The sequence below is a fragment of the Ranitomeya variabilis genome, chromosome 2 (genome assembly GCF_051348905.1).
Source record: "Ranitomeya variabilis isolate aRanVar5 chromosome 2, aRanVar5.hap1, whole genome shotgun sequence".
Taxonomy (NCBI): domain Eukaryota; kingdom Metazoa; phylum Chordata; class Amphibia; order Anura; family Dendrobatidae; genus Ranitomeya; species Ranitomeya variabilis.
This window is the reverse complement of record NC_135233.1, coordinates 739,476,276-739,495,941: the sequence shown is the minus strand read 5'-3', so window position 1 is coordinate 739,495,941 and position 19,666 is coordinate 739,476,276. Positions and strand designations below refer to the sequence as shown.

Here is a 19,666-nt window from a genome sequence, read left to right as displayed (position 1 = left end):
GCAAGATTATCAAAACTCGTAGAATATCATATGTAAGATTATTAAAGATATATGTATTACTGTTTAACAACATATCTTTAATCTTCCACTTCATGTTCTACAAGTTCAATATTTTTTCATTCATTTCCTATATATTTCTTCATATATACATAGAGAGAGTCGACGGATATTGAAGATTCATTCATAAAATACGTGACTTGTGGCTCAACTGTCTTACAAAAACAAATGACTATGTAATGCTCCCAAAAGAAGTATTCACAGTTAGTAATCGTTAAGAAAGAATATATGGTGAAAAACCACCGTGTATTTTCACCAGATCATTCTCAATAAGCATTATATTTTAGATTTGAAATTATTACATAGATTTAAAAAAAATCACAAATTAAGCACTATAATTTAAAAATTTTAAGATTTTGTTTTATTTTTAAACCTGTAAAAAAAAAAAATAAATAATGAAATTAATTATTCCCTAAAATCATACTATAGAACGTAGATGTTATGATTGGAAACAGGTACAATAGCTTTTAATTTGTGATTTTTTAATGAATTCTCGTATGTTTGAGATGAATATATTTTATTGAATTTAAAGTAACAAAGAAATACATGCTGCCAGGAAACAACTATTGTCCATGATTCCCCTTAGGACAACTTATCTACTCCCTCTTTCAAGCAAACATTCCATATATCAAATTCATTCTCCAAACCAAGCTGATATTGAGCTTTTTTTTTCATTGTCTTTCCTTCCTGATTTCACTCAGCCTAAGCAAACTGTCTTGCACATCTTAAAACAATTTGGCATTGGAATTATCAGCCTGGCCAAAAAGAGTTTGTTTTGTTAATTGCTGTTGTTAAGCCTAATTACTAAATGAGGGAGGAGCTGATTCAGGGGGAGGGAGAAGCTTGTAGTAAGGAGAAACTTTAAAATCCTTGAAGCAGTCTGGGAGAGGGTTAGTGCCAGTGAGAGTGTGTATACAGCAGACAGTGAACGCGTGTGAGTTAGTCACAGATGTTACGCATGGACTAAAACTGGAATGCACTTACTCTAGCCTGAATTCCTGCTATATGGAAATAACGCAAGGTATCGCTTCAAATTATTTTATTTTATGTGATATTTTATTAATACGGTTAAAATAGTTACAAAGATTGTATCAATTCTGAACTTGAATTTTTATCTATAAAATCTGCTTTTTATTATATATTTTTTTCTTGTGAGCAAATGGCAATTCTGCTAAATATGTTTCAGATTGAGAAAGATTCCTGAAAATCATTTTTAGAATTCTAGCATTTAGAGTTGTTATGCTCCTTGAAGTAAAAGGTGTGGGGCTCCTGCTGGTTCTCTTTTGTTTACTGAAGGCACTGTTGAGTAGCAATGTTTACTTTTGTCACTCTTATTTATACTAGTTAATGTACTGTACTAGATAAATCTACTTCCTGGGCCCAGTATTTCAGCCTGGACCCTTGCTTGACAAATGGTTTCAATTTGACACCGTTTTATCAGTTAAGCTTCTGCTGGGTGCTGCTTGTGTCTGCTTTATCACAAAAAAGTGAGTTATCTGAGGTACATTGTTAACAGTCTGACAATCCTCTGTGACAAAGATTGATGTGACGTACAGTGAGCCAGCTATACAAAGCATGCTTCCAATATACACCCAGATGCTTGGAGAGTCACTGTCTTATGGCATTCCAAATCCTGCGACCAAACTGGCTCCTGTAATGAGCAATGTGATTTTTCTGCCTTTTTATAAGCTGTATACACTGTATTGATCACTTCCTTAAGTTGTCATTGTGCCTGTGTGCATGTGTGTGTGTATATATATATATATATATATATATATATAGCACACAATTTTGACTTCAAGCCCCGTTCAATATATTAGATGCGGGGAAAAAAAGGGTCAACTGATGTTCTTCCTGTTGCCATTTTTTCAAGTTTGACAACTAAATCTTCAGCTTGTCAGCACGCGTCTGTCTTGTCCTTTGAGCTTAATGAAAAGTACATTTTAATCACTGGTGAGCCAAATTGAGCATGATTAGCTGTTATTACAGATTAGTGGACAGTATTGTCTGGTGTTGGACAGTATTGATCTGGATGTGTGTCAGAGATGGGTTTCACCACACTCCTGGCAGCTTTTGCTGTGTACCAGTGAACTCTGAAAGGGGGGGGTTGGTGGCAGGCAGGCAAAAGTCCAGATGGGGCAGAAGACGGGTCCTGAAAAGACCGTGCCAGGAACTAGGTCAGGTACTCGGAGAGATTATATGAGCCACGCATCATCCCCGTGTGGCAGGAGGCAAGACAAGCAGCGCACAATTATGAGGAATTAGAACAGCAACAAGTAGTGGAGATTTATCAGCATTAATTGTCTATTGTCAGGACAGGGCCTTTCTTGCGGATCACGACTGCTGCCAACCTCGTAATACCTCTAATGGACTCTCCATTGTAGGATTATCTCTTCTAAGAACAATGTCTTTCTTCAAGAAGAAGAGTTTCTTAGGGAGTTAAAATGTGTCCCCTTCATTTTAAGAGAGGAAGTTAAAAGAGGATTCGGTGTTGTTCTTCTGTCAGCAACTGTATTCCTTCAGGGGACTGGGACATACCCATTGAACATTAACCGCGTTACTCCACCTTTCTCAATGAGACCCATCAGAAAACAATAGCTTGTTTGATAGTGGCAGAGATAAGTTAGGGCATTATCTTATGGAGTCATTTTTCACCTTTATTGCCCAACCTTCCCTCAATTTTGTATGGTAAATAATCTGAGAGAGATAAGAAGTCACCTCTTTGTGTATATATACATAATCTATAAGGTACTGTGGAATATGTTAGGGCGATAAGTGTGTGTGTGTGTGTGTGTGCGTGCGTGCGTGCGTGCGTGCGTAAATTGATTTTATTTTTTTTTCACAAGGACCTTGAGGAATTAAACCAGGCACTAGTCTTTTCCGTAAAGCATCCGATTTCTATGGATACATTGCTGTTATTAACATAGGTAACTGTATTGCATCACGTGCATATTAAAATGCTGACGTATGGAACGCACGACACACGGATGACAATACGGATGAAATTTGGATGAGTTGTCTCAATGAAAAAAGTGAACACTATTTCATAGGTCTGACCCTGGCCTTATAAAAAGAGTGCCATATTTATGGAAAACGTCAGCAATGTGAAGGTTTTGCAGCCACGTTTCTGATTGATACAAGTGGGTTATCTGTCCGAAAGTGCGGCAGCCTCACTTCGTGCACTATACCAAGCAATAACCTGTTCTAACTAAATAATGGCTGCCCCATGTAAGTCTGTGGCCACAGATTAGTTATCCTGTAGACAAAGGCGACAGCTTTAGGAAATACTAAGATCAGCTCGACGTCTCAAAGGTGACGCAAATGTGAAAGTAGCAAGTGACGAGCAGCACATGAGAACTGCTGAGTTCTGAGGTAATTGAGGTTTTTTGGGGACACAAGGAAGGAAGAAATTTAGTAAAAAGCTCAGTCATGATTTTCGACTCACAGATTCCAGTCAATGACAAGAGCACGTAGACAAAAAGGGTCCTGTGACAGTGAGTGGGCAAGAAATGTGGTCCCCACCACAAAGCCTGTCTCATACTAGTCACTGCCGGCTCCCAGGAGCAGGACTGCCGGATACCTGCACGGAACATTGCCGCCTGCTGCTGGGGTCTCCCTCAGAGCCCCCCAAAGAGGCTGTGCTCCCTGCTTCTGGGGTCTCCCTCAGTGCCCCCCACCGAGGCTGTGCCCCCTGCTGCTGGGGTCTCCCTCAGTGCCCCCCCCCCCCCACTGTGGCTGTGCTCCCTGCTGCTGGGGTCTCCCTCAGTGCCCCCCACCGAGGCTGTGCCCCCTGCTGCTGGGGTCTCCCTCAGTGCCCCCCACCGAGGCTGTGCGCCCTGCTGCTGGGGTCTCCCTCAGTGCCCACACCGAGGCTGTGCTCCCTGCTGCTGGGGTCTCCCTCAGTGCCCCCCACCGAGGCTGTGCGCCCTGCTGCTGGGGTCTCCCTCAGTGCCCCCCACCGAGGCTGTGCGCCCTGCTGCTGGGGTCTCCCTCAGTGCCCCCCACCGAGGCTGTGCGCCCTGCTGCTGGGGTCTCCCTCAGTGCCCCCCACCGAGGCTGTGCGCCCTGCTGCTGGGGTCTCCCTCAGTGCCCCCCACCGAGGCTGTGCGCCCTGCTGCTGGGGTCTCCCTCAGTGCCCCCCACCGAGGCTGTGCGCCCTGCTGCTGGGGTCTCCCTCAGTGCCCCCCACCGAGGCTGTGCGCCCTGCTGCTGGGGTCTCCCTCAGTGCCCCCCACCGAGGCTGTGCGCCCTGCTGCTGGGGTCTCCCTCAGTGCCCCCCACCGAGGCTGTGCTCCCTGCTGCTGGGGTCTCCCTCAGTGCCCCCCACCGAGGCTGTGCGCCCTGCTGCTGGGGTCTCCCTCAGTGCCCCCCACCGAGGCTGTGCTCCCTGCTACTACACCTGCAGCTCCATTACTGACGCTAAATAAAGCTTCATTTACCATAAGAAAACAGCCGTTTCTATGAGCAGCCCCCTCCCACAAACACGGCTTATTCTCACACCGCATGGCCTTATTTTGCTATAAGCGAAGCCATCTACATCTCAATATGGACTCGGCAGCCGTCTCTGAGGCGCTGGAGCCACCTTCCGTCAGCTCGCATTGTCTCACCGCGCATAGTAAGCGAGGCGGCTCCTGAGTAACCCTTGCACTGCCCAGCAGCTCGTACACCGAGCACAAGTCACCGGGAGTGTGTGAGACTGTGATGTCAGCTACCTGGCTGCTGCCGGCACTGCACACTGCTCCAGGTAGCCGTGCTGGCCCCGCCCTCCCATGTGACGCCACGGAGAGTAAATTACACTAGTAATCGGAAGCTGAAGCAGGAAGAGCGAGTGATAAGCGGCGGAGTCCGGCAGCGGGCTGCAGTGTGTGAGGCGGCACCTGCCTGCCAGTATGAGCGAGGAGGCAGCGCAAGGTGTGGAGTCTCCGCGGGTCTCTGAGGCGCTGTGCGCGGGGAGCTAGCCGACCCCAATGCTCTGCCCGGGTAAGACACGACTGACTGCCGTCACCGGCAAGGCTTAATGTGTGGGGGAGAGGAAACTGAGGGCACTGCCAGGGAGCTGGGGCTGAGCACAGGGCTCGGCGGTGAGTGGGAGCTGCACCGGGCAGCCTCCAGGTGGGCAGCCTCCACTTCCTAAAAAGCAGATATTGGAGTGGTCTATATTGTACACACATTCTGTGTACAGGGAATGTTACAGTGTGTATTTATAGATAATGCTGGACACAATGGTATGGCTCAGGATTGACACTTAGCTTGCGTTTATGTTGTGAACTTGGCTGTGAATGTGCTTTATGTTACTATTCTGCTACGTACAAAATATTAACAATTTTTAGGTTTGTCACTTAGTTTGACTTTGGTCATGGTTGTTTGCTTTTAATGTGTGTATACATATAATAAAATATATATATATATATATATATATATATATATATATATATATATATATATATATATATATATATATATATATATATATATATATATTTTTAGTGCTACGTACATTTTGATTCAGTTTTGCCATACTTGGTTTGCATTAGTTTTGACTTCAGCAGTCGTGTGTGTGTGTGTATATAAAATATATAATCAGATAAATATCTGCTCTGGAAATGTGAACTAATAATTGTATAATGTGATACAGTCGTGTTTTAAAATCACTTAATGAGGAAGTTGTGGTAATGAAGGAGTTAACAAGACCCCCACACCCACCTCCCAGTAGTCGAGGAGATTTTCTTGCGGCTGGGGATGCTGGCAGGATGTTGAAGATTTTTTTTTTTTTTTTTTTTTTTTCTATTTTCTTTAACTTCAACAGGATGAAAAAAAAAAAAAAAAAGACGTCAGAGGAGTTAGATTGTTTTGAAAGTTGTTTGTGAGCTGGACGCTGGTGGGAAAGTTCAGGCTTCCCCATTCGCCGTGTAACATGCATGTTCCATTTTTAGTTCATTCAGACGTAGACGACAGCAGCAGTTTCCTCTTCCTTTCCTTGTTTGTGACACTTTCTAAGGCAGTGCTTCCAAGGGATCCAGTAATCTATCCGTCAGTCCTCCAGGCACGCTTACAAGGAGCATGTAAGATACTACCACCATTAGTAGGTGATACATCTCATTGCTCCTCAGTATATGGTTACACCAGCTTCTAATAGTCATTCCTTTATATTGTATTGTTCCTTTTTTTATTTGCTCTAGATTAACAAATTATTTCTCAGATTTACTCAGAAAACCACGCAATGAAGGACTACGAGAACTTAGATTTTCTTTTCCCATTTTTCCCTATGTCAGGCCGCCACAAAAGAAACAATCAGTAAAAGTATCGAATCGCCCCATCCAGAGGGGACATAACAGACCATGAAAATGGACGTGGAAGGAGCCGACATGACTCTTTGGCCGGAGGCTGAGTTTGAGGCAAAGTGCACATATATAGTGAAGGATCACCCATGGGACAGCACCTCCGATGGATCTAACCTTGTCCAAGCACAAGCTTCTTTACCTAGGAACTTACTTTTCAAGCGCACACCCAGCTCTAAAGAGGTGAGTACATATCCCTATAGAGTAACTTTTAATACCAATTGGTAAAACTTTGTCTTGTAGAAATGATTGACCTTCTAGTTAGATCACACATAGCCCAGTCCTGCAGTTTCACAAGTTTCTTGGTCTGAAATACCGTATATAATTACCTACTTATTTTCATAGTTTTTAAGGTTGGTGTTAGACTTTAGTTGATCAAATAAATGTTGATCCAGAGGAAGGCAAAAACCCCATGGGGCAGACACTAATAGCTCCATATTGGGGAAAAATTATTTTCCCAATCCACATACAGCAATCCAACTAGTTCCCTGGATCAGCGTCACATAACCTGTAATATTATGTTTTTCAAGAAAGGCGTCCAGGCACCTGAATTTTAGTCGTGATCATGTGGCAGAGAGTTCCATAGTCTCGCTGCTCTTACAGTAAAGAATCCGCATTTATGATTAAACCTTTTTTTATCAATGCAATTTATTTATTTGTATAGCACCACTTATTCCATAGCGCTTTATCATAGCTGTCCCCATTGGGGCTCACAAACTAGATTCCCTATCAGTATGTCTTTTGGAGTGTGGGAGGAAACTGGAGAACCCGGAGGAAACCCTCACAAACATGGGGAGAACATATAAACTCCTGTAGATGTTGTCCTTGGTGGGATTTGAACCCAGGACCCCAGCAAGCCAAGGCTGCAGTGCTAACCACTGAGCCACTGTGCTGATCATTTACTTGGCATGAATGGGATGTTTGTTTCCGGTAAATGAGAACTTTATTAAAGTAAGGAGTCGTAATCTCTAAAACAACCTTTCCGACATAAGGTATAAGCCTGGAAGGAAACATTGGTGTCACCTCAGGTTCCTCCGTAGATTCCAGTGCAGATTACCTGTCTACATTTCTAACTTTTTCTCATGTCGCTGAGAACAGTCTGAGCGGGTGCATTCTTCGCGTTTTTGTTTTTATAAGGGCTGTGAAGTGAGCAACGTCGGTTTAAAGTTTTATATGGTAATTATAGTGAGGTGTACTGCTAAAATCAGCTGTCTTGTAATCTCCGAGACCGTTCCTGTCTGCTACTGCATTCCACAGGTTTCCGGCAGAGCAGCTTCTTAGGATGTTTTCCTTTCCGAGCAGCAGCAGCTCTAATAAAGACATAACGTCAATATGATGTTATACTTCGCTTACAGTTTTTTATGTAGACGTGATATTTTGCTGCTTTGCCTTTCATACACCTCATGTCTATAAATCAGTCCTTACTAATTGCTCATACAGTGATGTACTAAACGCCTATACCAGCCCTTTACTAATATCTAAAATAGCAAATGACTTAATTTTTGCACTTTTTAATGTTATCGAATCATCATGGATGTTCCCCTTTATTCCATCCATCCATTCATGCAGCTTACAGTCACCCCGGATGTTTTTTTTAGGAGAAGGTGGGTTATTCTTCTCTGCCGGGGATTACCAAGCTATACTCCCTGGTTAAGAATGATGACAAAGATTAATTTTTTAAAATTGGTAGAAAGGTCATTGGTGCTTGTAAAGAAATGGAGTAGGCAAGGAGGGGGAAGATTAAGAATGGACTTGCTAAAAGCCCTCTGCCCCCTCTCCTGAAGTGTTTATAGAAAAGGCCTTGCCCCGGCAATGAATCATAAGGACCTCTGGTCCCGTTCCAGTGGCAGATTCATCCTAGTTTAGATTAGAAGTTGTATAATGGATTTCTAAGTACTTAACAGAGCAAGGCAAATAGTGAGCCGAGGCCAAGAATGATTCTGGGTAGTACCAATCAACACAGTGTAGATGGGGACCAAATCATATAATTTAGCTGCAAGTTCTAAAGTGATCTGTTGCCTAATTCACAATTAGAGCATGTCAGATGTGTAAACTGGTGTCTCATATCCAGTCATCTAAGTCTCGCTGTGTCACTGAAACTTAAGCAGCAGATGTTTTGGTTTTTTGCCTTGACTCTTTCAAGTAAGGAGGTTTTCAAGAATGCCTTACAAGTACAACATGCTAATCACGACTTTTTAGTAGAAAAAAATCTTACATGAAAGTGTTTGTGGGGAAGCATGAAACCCTCCTGTTAATGAATTAAGAGTGGCAGGTGGGGATTGGTCGTACATCTGTATCAATCATCTTCTTACATATTGTATACATTCTTCTATCATGTATATCAATTTCCATAATTTTGTTTCCTTTAATATAGTAACTTTAGTACTCATTCCCCTAAGTGCAAAGCCTATAATTCTGTATATGAGTAGTAAATTGTGCCAGAAAACTAGCACACACAATTTAAGTTTCAATATAAATGTGACCTGCGACAGTCTTCAGTGCCCTGGATTTTATCCTGTCTATAGCGCCCTCTGTTGACATAGGTGGCAAACAACCTTATCCTGTATGTATCCACTCCCTTTCACAAGAATTCAGGACAATGGACAGAATTTTCCCCCATCCTGTAAAACATCCTTTGACTCTTATAAGATCTGCTAGTAAAATACCTTTGGTCTATATAAGAGTAGAATTCTGTCTTTAATTGTTGCTGAATATTTAACTTGAATGACTTTCTAACTAGATTTTGTTCCTTTTTTTTGGACAGGTGAGTGGTGTTTTAAGCAAAGAGTATATTCCAAAAGGAACCCGTTTTGGGCCATTTGTAGGAGAGGTCTACACAAATGACACCGTTCCTAAGAATGCCAATAGGAAATACTTTTGGAGGGTAAGATTATAAATTTTATATATATATATTTATTTTTTTTTCTTTCTGTAACAATACTATATATCCAGAACACAGGGTGTGATTGTCTACTAGGAAAACGTCTTTCTCATGTTTTGCATAGAAAGAGAGGATGTTTGGGGTTGAGCAAACCCCTAAAGTGACATTATTTCTTGTAAGTGATCTGTGAGTCAGCACCCTCACTGTGCTGTGTAACATGGAAACAGCATGGTTTTGGGTAGTTTCTTTTTCGGTAAACGTGTGAATTTTGGCATGCACTGTTTTTTAGCTAGTTTTCATTACTGTAAGCCTTCTAATGAAGACTAAAAAAAAGTCATTTCCCTACTGCTTCGCTGTTCGTGTTTAGGAGCCCTCAATAAACTTAGTGGTGAACATATCATTGGTGCTATCGCACAGGGGCCCAGAAAGGAAAGGAGCCCACTACCACGTCCATATTCTGTTGGTGCACAGAGGCCCCCCCCCCCCCCTTTTTTTTTTTTTTTTTTTTTTTTTTTTTTTTGTGTCGGTCTGCCACTGGACAAGCCTGATCTTTGAATATTCATACACAATGGCCAATCTCAATCAGTTGTTTTTTTTTCTCGCATATTTTCTCTGCAAAGTCTCATCAGTTTCAAGAATAACTCTTGCCATAAATACACGCGCATGTACGTGGTGTAAAGATTAATCCAAAATTCCAATGCAATGCAAGTATTTCAAACCTCCAGACAACTCCTAATACCTACTACCCTTTTGTGTAAAACAAGCTCTTTGGGGTCCATTGACCAGAGCACAAAGCATTATTTGTTTAAGCGTCAGCCTTTCCTGTAGTCTCACTTTCATAAGCGGAACATGTTAAAAGAAGCATAAAAAGTTTTGTCTCGTAGCATTTTTGAGTCTAATTGTGCAATCTTTACTCTCTATTGTGTTTTTATTTTTAACCATGGATTGTGAAAATGAGACCTCCCTCCCCAGTAAATGCATAGAACAAAACATCACAAGACAGTGCTTGTCTAGGATGAGGAAAAGTGAGTGTCCTGGCAAAGAATGAGTGACAGGACTGGCCCTGTTCCAACACTAGTCATTGTTTTGGCAGGTGAAGTTCACCTTTGCTCCACCCAGTGTTCTGTCAAAATGACTGCATTCCATGTATTTATATGATGAAGCGCTAGCTCTGTGAGATGAGGAAATTTGGGATGGCCAGGGAAACTGCAAGTGCAAAAGCCTGTTTAGCTGGAAGTAATGTTAATGAGACCGTACTGACTCAATACCTCTTTTAGTGTGTGCGTAATCATAGATAAAGTTGGAACAATTAAATATCATTGTGACTATTAAAGGAAGGAGGGACGTTTATAGCATAATAACCGTGAGGACATTATTGCCATGCTAGTCTCTAAATAGATTTTCTTTTAATTTTTCTAATGCGTTTTTATTGTATTTGTAGATCTATTCAAACAGTGAATTTAACCATTTTATTGATGGCTACAATGAAGAAAAGAGTAACTGGATGCGCTATGTGAATCCAGCACACTCCATTCAAGAACAGAATCTAGCTGCCTGCCAAAATGGCATGAATATCTATTTCTACACCATCAAGCCTATTCCAGCCAATCAGGAACTGCTTGTATGGTACTGCCGGGAGTTTGCAGACAGGCTTGACTATCCTTCTTCCGGAGAGCTGGTGATGAATCTTAGTAAGTAAAGTGCATATTGAAGGTAATATATGGAATGTGTCCAGTACTGCCTATGCAGTTTACTATTAAAACTTATTGGTTCCAACAGCCAAACTATTTTTGACAGGGAACCGCAACATCCAATACTTAGCCAGCCTTTTTTCCTGATCCCTGAAAAGGCCAGTTCATCCTTACATGTCATCTATCTTTTTCATTAATATAAACTCACTAGTAACGCTCTTGAAATGCGGAGTATCAAACTAGTTAATTTTTTTTTTTTTTTTCACACGTTCAGACTCCACATAAACGAGTGTTTTCACATGTATTTTTATAACAAGCCATTTGAAGAAATTTCTGTAGAAGTTGTTATTCACTTCCTTTCTTTGGGTGAAGTTGATTGCATCTCTTGCCTTGTGAGAGATTTCTTCATCTCACATTTGCTGTCAGTATCTTATCATTTTTTTTTTTTATTATTTTTTTTTTTCACCTTTTCGTCTACTTGACATTTTATATTACAATGAGTTAAGTTCACAAATTCATTGTAAAAGTAAAGAGCAATAGAAAACTGCAATGGCTGAGTCGATCACCATATCTCAACCCCATCGAGCAGGCATGTCACATGCTTAAGACAAAACGTAGGCAGAAAACCCCACAAACGGGCAACGATTGAAGTCAGCAGTAGTAAAGGCCTGGCAAAGCATCACTGAGGAGGAAATCCAGTGCTTGGCGATGCCCATGGCTTCCAGACTTCAGGCAGTCGTTGCCTGCATAGAATCCTTGACAACGTATTAAAAACTAACATTATATGTATGGTACTTAATTTGTCCAGTTACTTTTGAGCCCCTGAAATGAGAAAGCTTTGAGGAAAAAGGGTTGCAATTCCTAAACATTTCACATGATATTTTTGTTTAACACCTTTAATAAAACCTTAGTCTACACTTCAATTGCATCTCAGCTGTTTCATTTTAAATCTAAAATAATGGCCAGCAGAGCTCAAATCAAAGATCCTGACACTGTCCATTTATTTCTGGATTTACCTGTATGTTGATAAATTGAAAATGCTACAAAAGGCTTTCTATTTCCCGCTACTGTTAGTGTTTGTGCATATGACATCTTTAGTAGCTTCTTAAGGAAAAAGAATTGCTGCTTTTAACAGCTTCACAATTTCTGAACCCTGAAGCAGTTAAAAAGTATGTGCACTGCAATATTATTTTTACATTGTTGTGCATTGTGATCATTTTGTTTTTGTTTTTTTGCACTGTCAGGCAAGTTCCAGATGGAAATGGCCTGAAATATACATTAGAGACCACATACATTAGAGACATCCCATAGAGACCACAGCCAGCCATAGATATACTGTAATAACTGTGCAAAAGCTTACTTCAAGCTCCTTGCCCCAGAGCAAAATCAGTAAATGGAGCCCTTTTTCATAAATTGTTCATCTGCAGATGGCGAACTCCGAGGTGGGAGAAGAAATGAGCAATTGCCAGACATCTCTAGCGCAAACTATACTGTGATCATTATCAAATTGTTAAATTGCAATGTAAAGTGGAAAATTATTTTTAGATTAAGATAGAGCTATTGGTCTTGGTGTATTTTTTACCTCTTTAGCTCTAAAGCATTTCAGATCCTTTTTGTACCTTGGTTTGCATTTTGCAATTTAATTTTTTTCGTTTTTCTTTAAATCGAGCAATTTTTCTTTTCTGACATCAAGTGAAAGGAAAGGTGAACATTAGAAGTAGATATCTAACCAGTATTGGTTCATTTATTCTCAACCCAGTTCTTAAATGAATCTCTTCCTAAATTCCTCCAGAACTTTTTTAGTCATTGCATTAAATTCTTATGGTCTCTAATATTTGCTTTGCCTGTAGCGAAATTCAAAGATTTCAAACTCTAAGTTATTTTGTTTGTTAATAAAGCAATATTTGGTTAATATTTAACTACAATTTTCAAATTGTCTATTTTAGGTTATATTAAAACTTTAAATATTTGTCTTTTTCAGAGCAAAGTTTGATCATCACAGAGGATCAGATTTGTCAAGAAGAGAGGACACTTCAAAAAAACACACCCAAGAAAGAGCACAGTGTTAAGGAGATTCTAAAAAACACACATCATTCAAAACCCAAAGACATCTCCCTGAACAATATTGATGTTTTAACTCCTGACAAAGACACAGAACCGCTGAAAAGTTCCAGCCCTGAGAGACCTATATTCCCAAGAGTTATGTATCCATTCCGCTCTCAAATTCATGATGATTATTTAAAGACTACAGTTGGGTATGGCCTTGAGAGATCAAATTATATGATGCATTCACCACTTCAGCCATCAACACCATCAAGTCCTTCAACAAGAAGTAGCCCGGACAAAAGTTTTAAAAGCTCAAGTCCTCACAATAGCCCTGGAACTGCGCTATCTCCTCACCAACTATCCCAAGAGCACAGAGAATTGTACCCCTTACTAAGTAGACCATACAGTACTGAAGGACTGGCATCCTTTCCCAGTTATGCACCTCCTGCAAGTCATCTACCTCCAGCCTTTATACCCCCATACCATACACCCTACCACAAGTTTTTACTACCACCTCTCAGTCTTGGATGCAATAGCCTTAACACTCTAACTAACATCAATGCCATGAATAATTTCAATATTCTCCCACGAATGTATCCATTTTACAACGGTATGCTTGGAGGTGGAAGCCTTTCTCATCACATGCTAAACCCTGCAGCTATTCCTGGTTCCCTTCCTCACGAAGGAGGGCGCAGACTGCTACAGCCTGATCAGCATCGAGATTTTCTCATTCCTGCACCCAATAGTGCCTTTTCCATCACAGGCGCTGCTGCTAGCATGAAAGATAAGCAGATCAGCCCAACAAGTGGATCCCCAACTGCTGGCACAGCAGCAAGTTCTGAGCATGTAATGCAACCTAAACCTACCTCAGCGGTGATGACCACCAACAGTGATGAAGCAATCAATTTAATTAAAAGCAAAAGGAACATGACTGGATATAAGACTCTTCCCTACCCACTTAAAAAACAAAATGGGAAAATCAAATACGAGTGTAACATTTGCTCCAAGACGTTTGGACAACTGTCGAATCTTAAGGTAAAGGAATATAAATGCATATGACTTTTTATATTTTTTTTTAGTTTATTGAAGACGTGCACATCCAATTATCATTTTTGCTGTAAGTCAATAATTTATTTTATAGGTCCATCTACGAGTTCATAGTGGTGAGCGGCCATTCAAATGTCAGACTTGCAACAAGGGATTCACCCAGCTGGCACATCTACAGAAGCACTTTTTGGTACACACTGGGGAAAAGCCTCATGAATGTCAGGTGTGTATATTATATTTATTTAGAAAGTGGAATTGTTGAAACACGATTAACATCAAATCAGATGTTCATGCACAGACCAGAATGCCCATACTGCCATACTGTTCACTGAAGTTCTGACCCAACCTTCCAAGGCTGTTAGTTTTGGGTTAGAAGACCCTAGATCAGTCCAGGCATTGTGGTCCATATAAGATAGACGTCTAATTTCAGCTTTAGTATGTAAGCAACCATTTTGTGTGACCTTTTATGGACTGAATGCTAATATACAAGAAATAACCTCATTATTTTCTTTTACTTAGGTGTGTCATAAACGATTTAGCAGCACAAGCAACCTGAAAACTCATCTACGGCTGCACTCTGGTGAGAAACCCTATCAATGCAAGCTCTGCCCAGCAAAGTTCACCCAATTTGTTCACCTCAAACTCCATAAACGACTTCACACTAGGGAACGTCCACATAAATGCAGTCACTGCCACAAAAGTTACATTCACATGTGCAGTCTTCAAGTACACATGAAGGGAAACTGTCCAGCGTCCCCAAGACCTGGACTCACAAGGGATGACCTGAGTGTAATCAATGAAGAAATTGAAAAGTTTGACATCAGTGACAGCGCAGATAGACTAGATGAAAGTGACATGTCGCCTGCAGTGGAGAAAGAAATAATGACTCTTCTTCGGAGAGAAATAGAAGGTGCAAGTATGAAGGTATCTGTGTCAAGGAGTATGGGAAACAGTTTAATTTCATCAGGGTGCAACTTTTATGAACATTCTGACTCCGTCATAAAGCTGCCCCTTAACTCCCCACTACCTCTGTTACCAGTTAAGGTCAAACAGGAAACCATAGACCAAATGGACTCTTAATGGACTCTTGGGACAAGTGTTATTTATCGGAAGTTGAGGTGATTGCAGCCTAAACATGTACAGTTTTACAATGCTGCGGCATGGTCTTGGCTTATGAAAGGTAGAATTCTTCTAGAAGATCAAACCAAACTCCAAGAAGGAACTCCGAGATAAGCGTATTCTCAGGGCAAGGAAACAGGCAGGGATATGGGTATTGCCTACTAATTTAATATTATAATTATAATTATTAATGTTAAAAGACAATCATTTATGTCTAATTGTGTCACTGAAATGTACTTCATAATTTATTATGCAATTTATCATTACAAAAGCAATAATTAGAAAAATGTTTACAATGACAGGCAAAATCATTGTAATTTTTAGTATCATTGTATATATTTAAATGTGGCCATTGATGTACATACTTTCTGCAGTGTTTGTTTTTTTTCTTGTTTTTTTTTTTGTTGTTGTTGTTTTTTCATAGTAAGTGAATCTTATGTGTAAAACACCTTGGCTCTCCATACCAATGATCAATATTTTGTTGCCAAAGCTGGACATTACATTATGGAATTATGTATTTATTTCACTGCATGCAAACTGTAGTGTTTGTGTTTTTTTTATGAATCACTTATACTTTAAGAACATCAAAAAAGTGCATGAGATGTTATAGTAACAATATCCTGCTTATTATGGTTCTGTTTGTTAAACCAACCGTACAGAACATCAAAATGAGAGATTATGGGGTAAGTTCACACTAGACTTTTTTTTTTTTTTTTTTTCTCCAGCATTTTTTTTTTTTACCTCTGCCACAAAAAACCTGACCTATTGGCAGGAAAGAAGCTGCAGAAAAAAGCACTTTTTCATGTTTTTTGCTGCAGTTTTGGCATGCTAAATGTGGCTCTTGTGCATACTAATAGTGTAGTGTTGGAAAAAAAATGCTATTTGATAGAATCAGGTTTTGCCACAAAGCACGCAGCAAAATCTGATACCTGCATTTTTGGTGCGTTTTTTTCACCAACTATTCATTTCAATGGGTGAAAAACGCTGAAAGAAGTGACATGCTCTATTGTGCAGAAAAACATGCGAAGCACAAAATACTGATGACAAAAAAACAAGTTGTGTGCATGATATTTCTGAAATCTGACTTTGCTGGTACTGTAAAACGCAGTGGAAAATTTGCATTAAAAACACAAAAAAATGCTGCAAAACCGCCTAGTGTGAACTTAGCTTGTAACAAAGTGCAGGATTGACTACGTCCCCATGGTCCAGTAGTAGACACGGGTAATAAGGTGTTTCCTCTGTTACTGGCATTCATCTCATGTATATTTTCTGTGAGTCATTTCCTTTAGTATTTTGTGTCTTGTACATTTATTTGTTGTGGTTAATTTAAGTGAAAAGGGCATTGCAAAATTGTTTGACAATTTACCTCATTGATTGTGTCCAGTGGTGCAGATAAAAGCTGTCGAAACCAATAGCTTTGTGACTTTCAAGGAGAAACCAAAAATCTGCAGTCTACAAACTGCACTTACATTTTGTACTGTTGCTTTGCTTGCTGACTCCAAAGATATTGCAGTTGTATGGCTAGATATTGGTGTTTAGGTTGCCTTCTCTGTCCAGGAGTGGATATACTTATATACTTCCAGCAATTTACACCTTCCGGTTGGTTACCACACACTGGTAGAAAGTGGTCCATATAAAAATTTACAAATGTCGCTGGAGTTCCCCCTACTGGTGACATGGTGACATCACTATAATCAGACTTCCAATGATCTCCAGCCGAGTACTCTAGCATCCAAATGTGACAAAGCACACCTTGAGCATGCGTAAACCTAAGATATAGGCAAAGCAGTGGCACTGTTTTATAAATCATTTCTGGCTTTGTGCAGTCTGATCTTTATGCCGTCCATTCATACAATGCCAAAATTCCGAGCAAAGGTACCAAAAAAAATACAGCTTTACAAAATTCTTGTTTGTTACAACTGTATCCAAGCAGAATTCTGCAAAATAATGTAGCAAGGTTGAAAGTATTAATGTAATATATACCAAAGTATCACTACTGTCTCTGGACACACACTTCCCTTACTTGTTGCCAGTAGTGCTTTTCTGTATTCACTTCAAAGACTTAATGTATGACTGTTTCAAGATGTTACTTTTTTAAAAATAGGATTTTATTACATGTGAATGTAGCAAACTGTGGTTTCTCTATTTTTGTTTTGTTTTTTTGGTTTTTTTTTTTGTTTTTTTTTTAAGAAAATCTGACCAAAGTTAACAGGCTTTTTACTTTGCTTGAACAACAAATTTCTTATGTTTACATTTTGGTTTACATTGTTATTTATGTGCAAATTGTCAAAATATGTAAATTAAAACTAAATGTGCGTTTCTTTATACATATGACTTTTTTTGTCTTATTTCTATGGACTGCATCTCTGAGAATGGGTAAAGAATCTGAGATAAATAATTCAGCACCCCAATAAGTGAGATATAGGAAAACTTTTTTTTTTTTTTTTTTTGTGTATAATTTTGGGAGTTTTGTCTGATAAAATGGATTGCGCAACTTAATGGCAATAGAGTTGCTGCAACGCTAGATCTTCCTACAATGATTGTGTCCTTTATTTCTTCTATATATGCAATCCGGTTGGTCAGACAAAGGTCTTCGGTTTACATATGTTCAGCTTTGGATTGCAAGAAAATGTAAATATTTGCATCTACCTAATTTATTGGAGAGACATATGAAAATTTTAGGCTGTGCACACGTTGCGGATTTTGCTGCGTGTCCGCAGCTGCTTTCCATGCGTTTACAGTACAATGTAAACCTATGGAAAACTCAATCTGCAGTGCTGCGGAAAAAAAAAAGCACGGAAACGCTGCGGCTTACATTCCGCAGCATGTCAATTCTTTGTGCGGATTCCGCAGCGGTTTACACCTGCTCCATAATAGGAATCCACAGGTGTAAAACCGCACGTGGAATCTGCACAAATTCCACATAAAAACCGCTGTAAATCCGCAGGTAAAACGCAATGCCTTTTACCCGCAGATTTATGAAATCCGCTGCGTAAAAATCCGCAGCCCTCAATACTTGTTTACAGTTGTGGCCACAAGTTTTGTGACTGATGCAAATTTTGGTTTTCACATAGTTTGCTGCTTAAGTATAGTTGGATCTCTTAGTCAGATGTTTCTATGGTTACTAAAGTGCATCAAATTTATGCAAAGACACAATGTTTACAGCGTTGATCCTTATTTTTCAAATCTTCTACAATTTGCTGTGACATCCCGGATATCTAATTCGATAAATCCTAACACATGACAAACCCATTCTTGCCTAATCAGTGCTTGGAGTTTACCACAATTTCTGTGTTGTGTTTTGTTTTGTTTTTTTCTTCTTGTTTTTCAAATTTCTTTTTGAGTATTGACCACAGGTTCTAAATGGGATTTAGACCTGGTAAGTTTCCTAGTCATGGAGCTAAAATGTTATTATTTTATTCAGAATTATCATTTCTGACTTGGTGCTCAATCATGCTGGGAAAAAAAGCATTGTTCATCAACACACATTGCTTCTGGAAGCCGTTACTTTTGGAGGATTTTTAGATAACATTTCAGTGAGCCCACTCCATTGTAGGAAAAGCAACCCCAAACATGAATGGTCTCTGGATGCTTTATTGTTGGTATGACTCAGGACTCATGTTGGCTCTCTCCTTTTTTTTTTTTTTTTTTTTTTTTTTTATTTTCTGGACAATCATCAGTCCGGTCCACTGCAGTTCAAACCCTGTACTTCTATAGATTGACATTCTGCAGGAAGTAAAGGGACTGGACTGTTTTAGGACTGGGTTAAAAATATTTTTTCTAAGGGTGCAGTCATACAGCTGTATAAATGAGACCGAGATCAGCACGCAGTTCAGAGTGGTCAGCGGCTCTCCTGACCCAAGCATGACTGCTGCATAGAAATACATGAAGCTGTCTAGCTTGGGTCAAGAGAGCTGCCGGCCAGTCCATACATTGCTTTCCAATCTCTATTTGATTTATACTGCCATCTGACTGCATCCGAATGGAACTTCAGATTGCTTGGGACATCTGGAAGAATGATTGATGGGCAGAGAAAAGGTGAGCTCTGAGTCCTATGTCGTGCTAACAGGCTATGTGCACACGTCAGGATTTCTTGCAGAAATTTCCTGAACAAAACCGGACTTTTTCTGCAAGAAATCCGCATGCGCGTTTTTTCCGGAGGTTCCCAATGCAATAATATAGGGGGAAATCCGCAAATTAATGAACATGCTGCGTTTTTTACCGCGATGCACTTTTTTCCCTGAAAAAAAACGCAACATATGCACAAAAATTGTGGAATGCATTATAAATGATGGGATGCATATGTATGCATTTTTTTTTTAAGCGTTATCGTGTTTTTATAGCGAAAAAACACGAAAAATCTTGAACGTGTGCACACAGCCTAAAGGTACCTTCACACTAAACGACTTTGCAACGAGAACGACAACGATCCGTGACGTTGCAGCGTCCTGGATAGCGATATCGTTGTGTTTGACACGCAGCAGCGA

The 19,666-nt window shown here is 40.1% G+C and overlaps 1 protein-coding gene across 3 annotated transcripts; it reads left to right on the top strand.

Annotated features, from left to right (window-relative positions):
- Window positions 1-950: 950 nt before the first annotated feature.
- On the top strand, window positions 951-17,506 carry PRDM1 (PR/SET domain 1). Of its 3 annotated transcripts, none has more exons than XM_077289639.1 (7): window positions 951-1,078; window positions 6,330-6,578; window positions 9,160-9,279; window positions 10,718-10,967; window positions 12,949-14,048; window positions 14,155-14,283; window positions 14,580-17,506. In XM_077289639.1, exons 2-7 carry the CDS (start codon window positions 6,396-6,398, stop codon window positions 15,138-15,140), a joined length of 2,343 nt encoding a protein of 780 aa, XP_077145754.1. In that variant the 5' UTR covers window positions 951-1,078; window positions 6,330-6,395; the 3' UTR covers window positions 15,141-17,506. The 3 variants fall into 3 exon arrangements, with proteins under 3 accessions (XP_077145754.1, XP_077145752.1, XP_077145755.1); XM_077289637.1 differs by lacking the exon at window positions 951-1,078 and adding an exon at window positions 4,746-5,037; XM_077289640.1 differs by lacking the exon at window positions 951-1,078 and adding an exon at window positions 6,012-6,119.
- Window positions 17,507-19,666: the final 2,160 nt, after the last annotated feature.

What these genes read in the sequence shown, in the direction of transcription:
- PRDM1 (XM_077289639.1), top strand. Translation starts at nt 6,396, where the DNA reads ATGAAAATGGACGTGGAAGGAGCCGACATGACTCTTTGGCCGGAGGCT. An exon ending in AGAGCTGGTGATGAATCTTA is followed by an intron (nt 10,968 to 12,948) that starts GTAAGTAAAGTG and finishes TGTCTTTTTCAG; the next exon opens with AGCAAAGTTTGATCATCACA. An exon ending in AAAAGCCTCATGAATGTCAG is followed by an intron (nt 14,284 to 14,579) that starts GTGTGTATATTA and finishes TCTTTTACTTAG; the next exon opens with GTGTGTCATAAACGATTTAG.